Source organism: Leptonychotes weddellii, chromosome 8 (assembly GCF_054177405.1).
Source record: "Leptonychotes weddellii isolate Sample4059 chromosome 8, ASM5417740v2, whole genome shotgun sequence".
Classification (NCBI taxonomy): domain Eukaryota; kingdom Metazoa; phylum Chordata; class Mammalia; order Carnivora; family Phocidae; genus Leptonychotes; species Leptonychotes weddellii.
This window is the reverse complement of record NC_138376.1, coordinates 106,639,396-106,653,321: the sequence shown is the minus strand read 5'-3', so window position 1 is coordinate 106,653,321 and position 13,926 is coordinate 106,639,396. Positions and strand designations below refer to the sequence as shown.

General features: G+C 45.2%; 1 protein-coding gene across 1 annotated transcript in view; it reads left to right on the top strand.

Moving 5' to 3' along the window:
* NHSL1 (NHS like 1) overlaps positions 1-8,778 on the top strand; it is a 231,222-nt gene extending 222,444 nt beyond the window's left edge. Inside the window, exons 7-9 of the mRNA XM_081829376.1 lie at positions 8-927; positions 1,441-1,573; positions 5,949-8,778. Coding sequence (XP_081685502.1) covers positions 8-927; positions 1,441-1,573; positions 5,949-6,684 — 1,789 coding nt within the window. The 3' untranslated portion in view covers positions 6,685-8,778. The remainder of the gene's footprint in view (positions 1-7; positions 928-1,440; positions 1,574-5,948) is intronic.
* The last annotated feature ends 5,148 nt before the right edge of the window (positions 8,779-13,926 follow it).

The following is a 13,926-nucleotide window of genomic DNA, read 5'->3' as shown; positions in this document are numbered from 1 at the left end:
CACCTAGCCCCCTTACTCTGGGTGCACCTTCTTCCCTGCCGCCCGCCCCCTCTTTCGGACCCTCCTCAGCTCCCCCGCCTGCCCCACCCCTTGACCCCAAATGGATGAAAGATGCCAGGCCTTCTTTTAAAATATCTGGCCAGCCAGATTGCTCCTGGGAGGGCTTTCGGCAGCCTTCTAGCAAGGAGGAGGGCAGCAGACCCCCCATGCCCCTGATAACCACAGAAGCATTGCAGATGGTACAGTTGAGGCCCGTGAAAAAGAACTCAGGAACCGAGCAAGCACTGTTACATGAACAAGTATCTCAGGAAAAACTAACTCCGGTTGTTCCCCAGTATCATTTAAAGCCATCTGCTTTCTTGAAATCCCGAAATAGCATAAATGAAATGGAGAGTGAAAGCCAGCCTGCCTCTGTGACAAGCTCGCCGCCGACTCCTGCCAAGAGCTCGAGTCAGGGTCACCAGGACGGTGCAGCCGAGCGCGGCCTCCCGAGCCGCAGCCTGGGCAGCGCCGGGGAGGCAGAGACTGGGCCCGGCCCCAGGGCCGCCCCGCGCCAGGAGCCCCCCGGCCCTTCACCCAGCAGGAAGCCACCCCCCATTTCCAAGAAGCCCAGACTGTTCCTCGTGGTGCCACCTCCACAGAGAGACTTCACAACGGAGAACGTGAGCGGAGCATCACCTAGCCCCACGAGGGGAGAGGCAACAGAGAGTTGTAGAGCCGGGGCTGGTGCTGAGGAGACGGGCTCTGGCAGCTCAGTTCTTGAGGGAGGAGCCGCAGGATCTGCATCCCCGGGTAGAGTGAAAGCCAATGTCCCCATGGTGCAGCCCGATGCAGCACCAGCCCCCTCTCAGGAGGAGCCAGGTGCCGGGAACAGTGCAGATGGTGGGGGCAACGTGGAGAGCTGCCTGTCGCTACAGGACGGAGGGCGTGAGTATGCTTTTCTCTCATTCCCCTCTGACCATATGCAGCAAGGCACAAGAGAGGGCTAGCGCGTGCTCCCGGGAAAGCCAGCAGCATGTGGGCTGCCCGTGTGCCTCACACTTGGGTTACCGACTTGGCATTTTATGAAATTAAAAAAAAAAAAAACCTAAATCTCAGGGTATTGCTTACTGAACGTCAGAAAATAGAGGGGTAGGGTGGTCTGCAGCAGACGGGGTATTAAATAGCAGTGAGCAGTAATCTCCCTTCTGGAGAGCTGCAGAGAAATGTTACAACAAAATTTAAGAGAGATTCAGTAGGAGTTCTAGACTTCAACAGAAAAGAATGAGCTTTGGCTCTTGTGATCAAAATAAAAGATCAGACGACAGAGCCCGCTACCTGCCTTGCCCTGTGGCTTCTCCGTTAGCGGGAATGGCAAGCACAGCAGAGTGGGAAGGCTGGCTGAAGACTGAAATTCAAGTCACTTGTGCGAGCTGCGTGTGTCTGCTTGCTTCTCTGTAGCTGGGGTTCCAGAGCCTGACACGGCTGGTCCTTCCTCGGAGGCCTGTGACTCCCTTAGGGAAGAAGGGAGTGATGAGGTGATGACCCCCAGTAGACCCCGGACCACAGAAGACCTTTTTGCAGCTATTCACAGGTATCTAAAACTCCTTCCTCTTAATTTTGATCAACTCTACGAGTCTACCTTTCTAAATGGTTCCTCAATTTGTCTTCCTTGAGTTTTTTTCTCTGTTACCCATTAGCTTGATTATTTATTTTTAGTGTGTTTCTATATTTTTATTTCCTCTGACTCCCAATTTCTGTTTTACTTTGTTCCACTGATTTTTATGATGACGTGGGGGGACAGAGACTCCATGTGGTGCCTTCTGCTTGGCACTGCGCTTGGTGGCAAGAAATGCAATGTGTCAGTCATATGACGGAGTATTTATAAGAATTGGATTCGAGCAACCGATAGTCCAGTCCAGGATGAGCGATGCTGTGTTTTGTGGACACAAGATACACAGACCAGCTCTACAGAACTTTTTTCCTAAAGGTGTTTTTATTTATTTTTTTATCTTTGTTTTACAGAAATAGGATTTTTTAGTGCAGTTGTCTTTGGCTACTTAAATGTTTCAATACAAGAATACAATCTTTTCAAAGCAGGAGCGGAAGGAATCAAATTTGTTAGTGTATACTGTTAGTGCCATCTACTGGCGTGAGAAATTGTTGGGTTTTTTAAAAAATGTAGATTTTTCAAAATAACTGCCTGAACTGTTTTGCATGTGGTCACCTTAGAGAGTGAATATGATTTAGCACGAAAACTATGTATATTACCTTTTTTCTGGTTGTAAACAGCCTGTACTCACAACAGTGTCATTGTAAGATAAGATTGTATATGTGCAAGGACTTTCAACCACAATGCTATATAAACCCTTTGCTTCCTTCTCGACTTCTTTACCACAGTATTTTCAAATAATTCTTATGAATGTCCTTATGCTGCCAAGGCCATATACTGCGCTGAATGGAGTTCCCTTTTTTTTTTTTTCCTGAAACAAAGAATCCTAAAAAATCATTTGATTCTCTATGTAAACAACCTTGTGTCAGGACTGTTTCTCCAATTCTTGGAATCTAACTGAAAAGGCTGTTGCGTGAGATGAAAAGCATAGGGCTGTCCTGATTTGAAATCCCCCATGCAGCATATAAATATCTAACTTGGGGGAGAGGGGTGGAACCAAGCTGGGGAATTAGGTGTTTGTCAAGAATTTTGTTCTTTACCTCTTGGCCCTAGTATTGGTATAATATCCCAAAAGATCCTAAAGACCGCCTCTTTAACATCATCTGACTGGTATCTTTGATCTCATTAGAAATAAAGAGGTAAATAGATATTCATCCTTTCTGATGGCTGAGTAAAATTAAAGAGGGCACATGATATGATGAGCACTGGATTTTTTATATTCAACTAATCAATCATTGAACATTATATCAAAAACTAATGATGTACTATACCTTCGCTAATTGAATTTAAATAAAAAACAATCAAATAAAAAAAGAAAGAAGTAGTTTCTTACTAAAGTATTTCTCAGAACAGTGAAATGAAAATGCTCCATCCTTTGAAACCAACTTTAGTGGCATTTCTAGAAGTTTACACAGATGTTTCTAACTCTAACCATGCTAGACACATAATAAGCACTCAATAAATATTTTCTGAATTAAATGAAACCAATTGGAATTTAACTCTTAGGAATTCTTCCAAGACTCAGTGTCTTTCATTTAGTCTGGAATGCACTGGGTTGCTAACCATGTAGGCATATATATTTATAGTAGCAGTCCACAGAGAAGACGTATTGCTGGTTGCTTTGTGTACTAAATAGCTTGGTCTCGGTGAGAAACCCAACTGTTGTGGGGCCAAGTTACTATGTGCTTTTCTGAAAAATATGCCAAAGGTCGCGTCCATATTTTACTTTGGGAAGCTTCTTAAGGCACTGAGAAATCTGTGGTTTCTCCTACTAGTGAATTCTATCTACCGCAGATGTGGAAATCAGCCAGTCTCTATTATTCTCTGTACACATGATAGAAATAAAGGCCAAGTATGGATCACAAAGAGAGCAAGGACACCTGCTAAGTTTTGTTTTAGCATTGATAATGTATTAGCAGACATAAGAAAAATCCATGTGAAGTCTGTGATTTTTAGGGCTTTATTTTATTTTATGTTCTTCAGCACCTAAGCTAATAATTTAAAAGAAAGAGTATCTAAACTGCACCACAGCTTTCAAATTTTATAATGCAAATTAATTCACTTCAGATTTAAAGCCAGATGGAAAATGTAGAACACCAGTTGAGGTGTGAAATTTTTATATTCATTGAAGTAATTAGTTTTCAAGCCAGTGTTAACTGTTTGAGCACTTTTTTTTATAGCCATCTTCTTTAGAAATACACACGTGTGTGCAGTGTGTACACACACATAGACATGTGTGTATGCAGAGAATTCATATGTTTAGATTGAATCCTCATTTTCAGGGGGCAACTGCGCTTGAGAAACAACAAAACTTTTATAATTTCCCATCTCCTCTCTTAATTTGAAATCCACAGTTAAAGGCCATAACTTGGATCAAGTGTAGCCGTGGCTTGATGTGTGGGTCTCAGTACACCCTCACGTTTTAAAACCCAAACAAAAACGGAGGCTACAAAGCAGTCCCTGCAAGAATCAGATGAACAGAGGTGCTTTTGAGAAGGAGCCTCCAGAGGTTGTGAGGTCATGCACTATAGGTGGAAAGATACTCTGTCACGTCCTAGTTCTTGGATGAAGCTGTGTGGCTTCACTCTTTGGCCTCAGTCACCTTCTCTGGTCAGACCAAACGAGCTAAAGTCATTTCCAGCTCTAAGATTCTGAGATGTTATTATTTCTGGGGGTTTTGTGGGCTGGTCGTTAACGTAGTCCAGAGTGCTGCTCTTGGTTGACAACTGAGCAGAGCCATCAAGCCAAAGTACAACTGAGCAGAGCCATCAAGCCAAAGTCTCATAGGCCAGGCTCTGCAGTCTCAAAGGGGCTGGTACCACATCGGCTTTGGCTGCCCTTCAGACTTCGTATTCAGTCCTCACCACTTCCTGTCTTCTGCTTTTTGGGGGGCGTCTTTTTGGTCAGAAGCCTGGAAAGGGCCCATCCTCCCCTGTACCTGGCTGTGCAGGCCAGGTCAAAACAGCCTTGAAGCCTGGCCGGGTGGCAGGAGGGAAGAATTGTATTTCCCTAAATGACACTCCTCCATGCCTGACACTTCATGGCTGTTATTTGCTTTCATCTTTGTTGATAAAGTGTGAACTCCCTACTATTATTTCCCTTTCCCGGTAGGAAACTGGATCAGAAACTTTAACTTGCCCAAGGTCACAGAGCAAGGAAGCTTTAGTGTGGGATTTAACCCAGGTCTGTGTGACTCCAGAGGTTCTTTATCTCATTGAGTCCTCACAAACCTATGGGGTTAATATCCTTACCCCCCTTTTGCAAGTAGGAAAGCTAAGTTGCAGCATCGGTAAGTAGCTTGCCCAAGGTCACACAGCTAGAAGTTGGTAGCACTCAAATTCAGTTCTTTATCTGTATATACAATAGCATCCTCTTTATCTTTCCCTGCTGCATATTCTAGAATTTTATAGCAAACAAAGAGATATAGCCATATCTTTATTTTATTAAATGTACCGAGTTTCCTTAAAGAACCTGCACTTAGCCGAAAGATTCCTTGCAGACTGAGTTGTTCTTATGAAGAGACCAGCAAGGGGCCCCTTGGCTCATCTGCTTTATTACCTCTGAATCACTCTCAGTACAAAACACATGGAACAGTGAGGTTCTTAGAGACTGAGGACAAGAAACACCTCCAGGAAATGTTTTACTTTCCCTAAAGGCCCCTCCTCTTTCACATTCCACCCACATTCCTTAGATTTTCTTGATAGGTTAGAGGTTTTCTGAAGTCAGTCAGGCAACAGGATGTGGTGTGGAAGGCTCACTCTTGTTTTCTGGAAAACTGGGTTTCGAGTAGTTGACATACGGTCCAATAAGAGCCAAGGAAGACTGGTTTTATGTCAACCTCTAGAATGATTAAGAATGCAGAGCTGTAGAGTCGTTCTAGAACCTGAGGTGGGAGCTTACCTCAGGATAGGGGATATTCTGGGGTTTGGCTTATCTGAGTAGAGTAGAAGAAAGAAAGAGTAGAAAAAAGGATGGTCAGCACTGAAATGCTCTCAGGATCTGTCCAGTATAGGAGAGTTAGATAAAATATGACAATTATTCGAAACTTTTGAAGTGATCCTCACCAAAATAAGTTAACAGGATGTCTGAGATGTGTTTCAAAATAATCCAGTGAGGGTCGAGATGAAAGAAAGATGGCCGTAAGTTAATCATTATTGTAGCTGGGTCAGGGGCTCACATGATAATACAGTGAACTATTAAAGTAACTCTTAATAAATGGTGACGTAAGCATGCAGTATGACTGACATCCCGTGGCCCACTGGGAATTAACCATTATCTTAATGTTATTAAATCTCAGATCCAAGAGGAAAGTCCTTGGCCGTAAAGATTCAGATGACGATCACTCCCGAAACCATTCTCCCTCCCCTCCAGTGACACCCACCAGTGCTGCCCCAAGCCTGGCGTCCCCAAAGCAAGTGGGCTCAATTCAGAGAAGTGTTCGTAAAAGCAGCACCAGCAGTGACAACTTCAAAGCTCTGCTGCTAAAAAAGGGGAGTCGGTCAGACGCCAGTGCCCGCATGTCTGCAGCTGAGATGCTAAAGAACACAGACCCTAGATTCCAGAGGTCAAGGTCAGAGCCTTCGCCAGACACGCCCGAAAGCCCATCCAGCTGCTCCCCAAGCAAGAACAGGAGGGCCCAGGAGGAGTGGGCCAAGAATGAAGGCTTGATGCCTCGCAGTCTGTCCTTTTCCGGCCCCAGGTACGGCCGCAGTCGGACTCCACCTTCCGCAGCCAGCAGCAGGTACAGCATGCGGAACCGGATCCAGAGCAGCCCCATGACTGTCATCTCGGAAGGCGAGGGGGAGGCCATGGAGCCTGTAGACAACAGGGCTCGCTGGGCCCTGGGCGCTGCCAGGGGGTGTTCCCTGGATGGACTGGTGGGGGGTGAAATGGACAAGGGCAGCCTGCTCTGTGGCGGGGAGCCGGCCGCCTCGCTGCAGGCGCAGGGTCCTGGCCCCGCAGAGGGGACGGTCAGCGCCCAGGGCACAGATCCAGCAGAACAGTGTGGAGGTCGTCTGCGGGAAGAGAGCTAGGGACATGAGTGTGAGTCTCCCAGGTAACGGTGAGGGAGGCACGCAACACGTGGCTCTAGGAAAGCCTGACAGGTACCCTTCCCTGCCTGGCCCGTGGATCCCACCCAGCGTTCATGCCGTGGGCCCAGGCGCCGCCAGCCCGGCAGCGGAAGGCGGGTATCACGTAGGACTCACTTGGCACTTGCCCTGTGGCTTAAAAGCAAGTAGAAGCTTAACTTCTGAAAGTGCTTCCTGGGGAAGATTTTTTTTTTCCTTTTTTCTTTTTTTTTTGCTAAATTCTGGGTGTGCATGTGGAGGGGTGTGTGTGTGTGTGCGCGTGTGCGCATTTTGACCACTTTTTATTTAAAACACACACACATACAGCATGTACAGAAGTAGGAGAAGGAAACACAGTTAAGCTGGGTAGAGGAATGGAGGCTTCTGGACTAGGCAGTAATAATTGCTTTAAAAGTATTACATTTTGGGAAATTAGTGAGTTCCCGAAGAACGAGAGAGAGAAGCGTTCCTTCTAAGCAAGAGGGGGCTGTTGCGCGGGTGCCACCGCAGAGGACGAATGGATGTGGGGCCCGGTGTGCTTTCGAGGCGAGCCATGCCGTGATGAACCCAAAACGATGGGGAAGGGCTAACTGACTAATGGGTTCAGGTACTTTTTTCCCGGGGTGGGAGGGGGCTTTCTCTCTTTTTTGTGAAAATGGGAAACACGTTGGGGGGGGCAGCACTGTCACTCGGAGCCTGCTGCTCTGCAGCCACAGACACACGACTTTGAGCCTGACTTTGAGACACGTGGGTCCTTTTGTACTGCTCCTTGAGTAGCCACGGAGGCGGCCTTGGAGGCAAGCACGACGGTGCGCACGCGCAGAGGGTGAGAGCCGAGGGGGCGTGCGATATGCTGCTGGAAGCCATTTCCTGCTTATTCAATGAGATTCTTTCTCAGAATTAAATTTGAAAACTTGCACTACAGAACTGTGGGTGGAGATTTTCCTTGTACGACTGTTTTTACCAGAGTTTAAACTTCCATTTGGCAGTTTCTTATCACTTGAAACGTCAACATTTGCTAACTTTTGGATATCCTTTTGGTTACACCAAAGAAAAAGGTATGGCTATTTTTTTCCTTGAACTGCCTACAGTATCATGTCCTCATTTAGAAGGGTTTATCAGAATCGATTATATATTACCTTACTTGGAAGAAAATACTGAATAGCTCTTGTTAGTCAAACTAATACCAATTGGCAGGGCTTGGCTATTAATTAGCCCTGGGAAATGAGTTTTTAGATTAAAAAGATTTTTTGCATCATCTGGTTTGTGAGTTTTTATATTTTTTATAAGGAATTGAGTTGGCTAATTACCTTCTAATCTTCTCCAGTTAGAATTTTAATACTCTTAGGCATGGGAGAAAAGTGTGTAAAGTATTTATTTTTATGCCCTATTCTTGTGACCTCCTTCTCCCACTCCCTCCCAACTGACGTGTACGTGGACTCCTGTATTTGTTGGCTAAGTAAAATAAGTCTTGTCTTCTTCATTCGAAGGACCTAAGAGGACAATACTGAGATTCTTGGCCTGGGTACAATGCAGCTGCCAATGGTTATCTTTTTGGGTATAAAAATGTAATTGAAAAGTTGGACTAACAGGCCAGATTATCAAAGGGTTTGTTATACTTTACAACTTTAGATATCCATTTTAGACACGGCTTTGAGACAAAAACAAACCTAAAGAATAAGACTTCTTCCGTTCTCTGAAGAAAACAAAACACTTCTTTTCACACAACCAGAAATCAAGACCTAACATTTGGCTGAAGGCTAAAGGACTTTTTACCATTTGGAGCAATTGTCTACTACATTGGGCACAAGGATTTTTTCTTCTCAATTTTAGAAAAGTGGTGTTGGCTTTTGAATATGAAATCTTCTCATAGCTCCCTAAGGAAGATTAGAATGTACGTGAATAATCAGAAAACTTTAACTTAATATATAAATCACTTATGTCAAAGGTATAAACAACATCAAAACTAATTATAAAACTATTAAAAAAATCCCCGTTTTTAAAGAAAAAAACATTAGGTTTTAAAATTTGCTTTGAATAAAACAATTGTAAAGTAAATATTTGAACGTTATTTCTTTTTGTTTGTACACGCAGTTTTGAATAATAAGGTAGGTTTCCTTTCACAGAACTGTTGAGTGCTTTGCTGGATACAAACAGAACAGCAGTGAAGACCAGAAGGCTCCTGTGGGAGGTGGGGACCCAACAGAGAGGAGATAGAACATCATAGACACTGTGGATGGTGCCATCTAAAAGGACATATGGAAAAACAACTCTGAATAATGTCCTATCGACTCTTGAATAAAAAATGAATAATGTATTGACTGATAGTTCAGGTGATGTGGCATGTGGAGGGATGCGAGAACTTTTCACAGGAGTGCATGTGGAGACATAGGGAGACAAGAATCTAGACTCACCCCTGAAACCTATGGTGTCTTTAGCTTTGCTGCTTTATTTCTCTGTGAGGACTCGCTGCTAACAGACCATTTCATCTTTAAAAATTCAGTGAGCGTAGACGTGTCACCCTTCCTTATATCCTGAGACTGTAAGTGCCAGATAATCATAGAAGCCCTAGGGCTAAATTATTTCCCCCTTATTTGTCCTGAGAGTTGGGGGAGAGACAAATGACCACGTGGTCTGTCAGTGGGAAGCCTCCTCAACTTTGGTCTGATTTCTGCCCTCCTACTTCTGAAGAATGTTGATTGAAACCATTGTTCTCCTGTGGGGATGTGAGTATATTCGCATGGGGAGTCACAATGACAATGGGAAGAAAGGAGGCATTTCCACATCTTGATCTGGGCACCGTGCCCAGTTCTGTGTTGGGCATCCTGGTAGGACAGGTGAAGCATGGGATTGGCTTTATTGGTTCTGCCTTAATGTGTTTTCAGCATATTAACTGAAGGTGAATAACCGTTTATGTTGCTGAGATTCCATCATGAAATGAGTACAACAGGATAATATACGTGGGTGGGTATTAGGATCTTACTGGGGGATGGGGTTGGAAAGAGGGTCTTTCGAACAAAACGTGACCTGACTCTTGAGGTCCGTTTGATTTTGAGACCTGTTTTTCTCTAATAATCTATTCAGTTACTGTAATATAGTTTCTTTCAATGAGCTGCTCTAAACTACCTTCTACACAGGCAAGCCTTTACTCATAGAAAAGCACTAGAGCGATCTAGTCATTTGTTTGGCAATGAAAAAAAGCCCTTTATTAAATACTTCTAATGTGCTAGGTAAAGGTGAGGGAGTCCTAGGATTAAAAAATGTGGCTGAGAGGCTTCAGATCTAGTAAAAAAGACACACACACTGCCAACTATCCTGTAAAACGTGTCAGATGAAAAGGAAGAATGGGCTCCACAGCAAACCCTGTTGGGACCTGACCCGCTGTGTGTTCTCCTTTACCATTGGAACACCTGACATTGATTCAAGCTGGTGATGCACCCAACCAAAACACTGTACCTCACAGCCTCCCCTATAGTCAGGAGGGCACAGTTTTGGCCAATGAGACATGAGCAGTAGTCTGGAAATCTCCAGGAAGGTTGCTGATACAGGAGCCAGCCCCATCTCTCATGGCTTCCCTTCTCCCTTTCTCCTTGAATGAATGGGAGGCTAGAAGAGGAGCCGTACTCTTCCAGCCTTTCAGCACCAATGGGTTGAAAGCCACATGTTGTGGAAGGTGGAGGAGAAAGGAGCCTGGTCCATTGATTATCTCTAGAGCCACTGCACCAGCCTTGGGCTGTCTACCTCTAGGCACACTGGGTAAGTCATTTTTCCACTCACTTGCAGTTGAGGGATAAGTGAGGGATAAGGTTCTCAGAGGAAGGTGTCCTTGCTTTTTTTTTAAGCCCTCTCTACGCCCAATGTGGGGTTCAAATTCACAACCCTGAGATCAAGAGTCGCATGCTCTACTGAGTGAGCCAGCCAGGTGCCCCAAGTGTCACTGCTTTTGACTAGGTAGATGGGGGGAGGGACTGATGTTGAACCCAAACTAAGACTTTACAGATAAGGAGGGTTTCACCAAGCAGGGGAAGCTGGCAGAAGGACACTCCAAATGAAGGGGATAGCACGAGCAAAGACGCAGAGGCCAAGTGTTTAGAGGAAGCCAGGTAGTTAAAATGTCTCTAGGAAAACGTAGTAGGACATGAAACTGGAAGGGTCGTCTCCGGCAAGAATGTAGAGGGCCTGGTATGTCCTCCCAAGGAATTTGGGTTTTGTTCTGTGGTATTGGGAAATAATGAAGATTTTATAAGGAGAATGGTATGACCTGCCTTGGTTCTTAGCCTTCTACACTCTTGTTGACTACATCTAATCCCATAGTATTAAAATATATATATGTATATGTACTGCCCCCCCAACACACACACACACACATCTCTACCTTATCAATTAAAAGCATTACACACTATGGCTTAGGCCCCAAATCTAGGTTCCTTCTTGTGGCCTGTTTCCTTTTCACCTACATCGAAACCCTCAGCAAGTCCTGTCAACCATACTGCCAAAATAGTTCACAAATCCAATCACTTCTCACTAGTTCCCCTGCTGCCTCTCTGGTCCAAGCTGTTGTCTCCTACCCAGACTCTTAGAAAAGCTTGCCACCTGGTCTTGTCTTTACGGTGCATCTTCAGTCACTCTTAATTTGCCATACAAAATAAGCTCTTAAAGACAATTCATAGCCCTCCATTGCTTGAAACCCTTCAAAGACTATTACCATCAGACTAGAATTCTAACACCTTGCAAGGGCTTTTCAGATCTGCCACTGTTCCCCTCACTCAAAGGGTCTAGCCTTACTCCTTTTTGTCCCTTAGCAGAAGCTACTTCCCACCTCAGAGCCTTTATTTTAACTACTGAAAAGTTCCTGTATTTCTGTGCTAGCTCGGGAAGTAGACACCAAGACCATGAAGAATGCCTAAGGCTTTACTGGAGTATAACACCTTTAAAAGGAAAAGGGAAGAAGGAAGATGAGGCCAGGAGAGCTGTCAGATTGCAGTACTGACCTTACACGTCTGCCTAACCTATGGGAACTCTGGGGGAAAGATGGCTCCCTAGAGGGCCCGGTGTTGGACAGAAACAGCTAGGTCCTTTACCACTGCCTTGCTTGGTCTTTGGTTAAGAGGCCGCGCTGAGAAAAGCGTGCCTTCAATTTCCACTACTTAGTGTGATCACTGGCCACCAACCCTTTCTGATTTGGGAATAGTATGACCTCAGCTTGAAAGCTAAGGTGGCCCCTGATGAAGCCAACAGTTAGAGGCTGTCAACCAACCACACTATTTGCAGCTGGCTGGCAAGTCTTGAAAGGAGATCTAAGTGGCACATCTCCATGCTTGCCACGGTCCTCCCCTTGCACCTTGTAGGTCCTCTCCCCACCACCCCTAAACATGGAGAGCCACTCCTCCAGGGCTTTGGTGGCCTTCTCTTCCTGAGAAGAAAAGGAGCATGGTGGGACCAACTACAGCCCTTTCTGCCATTGGCCTGGGGCCACATCTGATACTCATCCTCCCCTCCGTGTCCTTTACTTTCAACTGCCACCTCTGCTCCTCTCGCTGGCTTTCCTAATGGTGTGAACCAAGCTGTCATTCCCGAGGGTTCTGAGGTCCTGAAAATCAAACCGTTCTGGGACTAGGGTTGCTACACTTGTCCGTTCACAGTTCCAACTGGGCAAAGAGTATAAGGGGTGCTGCAAGTGGGTGTCCTGAGTTCCACACATCACGTAATAGCAGGCTTACCTCCTTTTATACTCCAGGTTAGTTAGCCCTGACAAGATGGTGACTCTTCTTGCTTGTTGGACCCTGGACACAAGGCATTAACATCTGAAGCAGTGCTTTTCATGCTCTGTCCCTGCTCCCATATGTCCATCCACGTACCTCTATCCCCAGACCTCCTTGTCTCAGTAATCCTTTTTTCTTTTCCCTCTCCAAACTCCTGACCCGTTGGCCAGGCCATTTGCCATTGCCATGATTCCAGGTATATTTCACCTTTTCCCTGGCAAAGTAAATGACCAGGTCCATTATCAAAAATGGCCTTATTTATTTTTTTTTTTTTTTCAGAAAGATCGTGGAAATTTTTTCCCTGAAGTTGTCTTTCATCATCACCCCTGAGTGAGGGTGTAATCCAGCTGTTGTCCCTATTCATCTTGCACCCTCAAGAGTAAGCCAAGTCATCAGTGTGCCAAGTTTAAGCTTTTCCCTCTTCCTTCAGCTATCATACATGTCCTCCAAATAACCAGAGGGAGGGAAGGGGGGACGGTTGGGTGCAACCATGATGACATGGGAGCTTGGGTGACCTGCTCACGCAGCTTGCTTATGTACTCTGGTCCTGTTCATGATTGCTCCTGGATGTATCATTTCTATCTCATGACGAACTGCTACTGGTCCTACCAACTTTATGACAGAAACTAGGTAAGATGGGCAGTTCCGGACACATCATCACATGGGGTCTCATGGTTGCATCTCTCCCAGGGCCCTGCAGCCTACCTGAAGCTTTTTTTTTTTTTTTAAAGATTTTATTTATTTTTTTTGACAGAGACACAGCGGGAGAGGGAACACAAGCAGGGAGAGTGGGAGAGGGAGAAGCAGGCTTCCCGCTGAGCAGGGAGCCCGATGCGGGGCACGATCCCAGAACTCCGGGATCATGATCTGAGCCGAAGGCCGATGCTTAACAACTGAGCCACCCAGGCGCCCCCTGAAGCTATTTTTAAAAAGCATGTCATACTCTCCTGCAGTTAGCAAGCCTTGCTTCAGGAACCCCGGGACCTGCATTGTGATTCTCTCCCTGGGGCTTGTCATAAATTCTACGTTGCTTTTTTTTTCACCACTGACACCTCCAATAGCATAGGTCTGCCAGATCACATGGGCTATGCTAATTCCTTCCTATCTGTCACATCTAGGTCTGTTCCTAAGTGATTTTTTCCTCCTAATTATGAGTCATAATTTTCTGTTTGTATATTTTTCTAAACTTTTTTTTATTGAATGTTGGGAATTCGGTTGTTTGTAGAGGGAGTTTGTTGTATTCCTTTAAATAGTATTGGGCTTTATTCCGGTGCACAGCCAAGTTTCTGGGAATTAGTTTGATCCTTTCAAGGCTTGCTTTTAAGCATCATTAGGGGAGGTCCAGAAAAGTCTTTGGTTTAGACAGTTTAACCTCATTACTAAGGTAATACCCTTGTGAGGGCACTACCTGATACCCCACACATTATGAGTTATTTCCACTCTT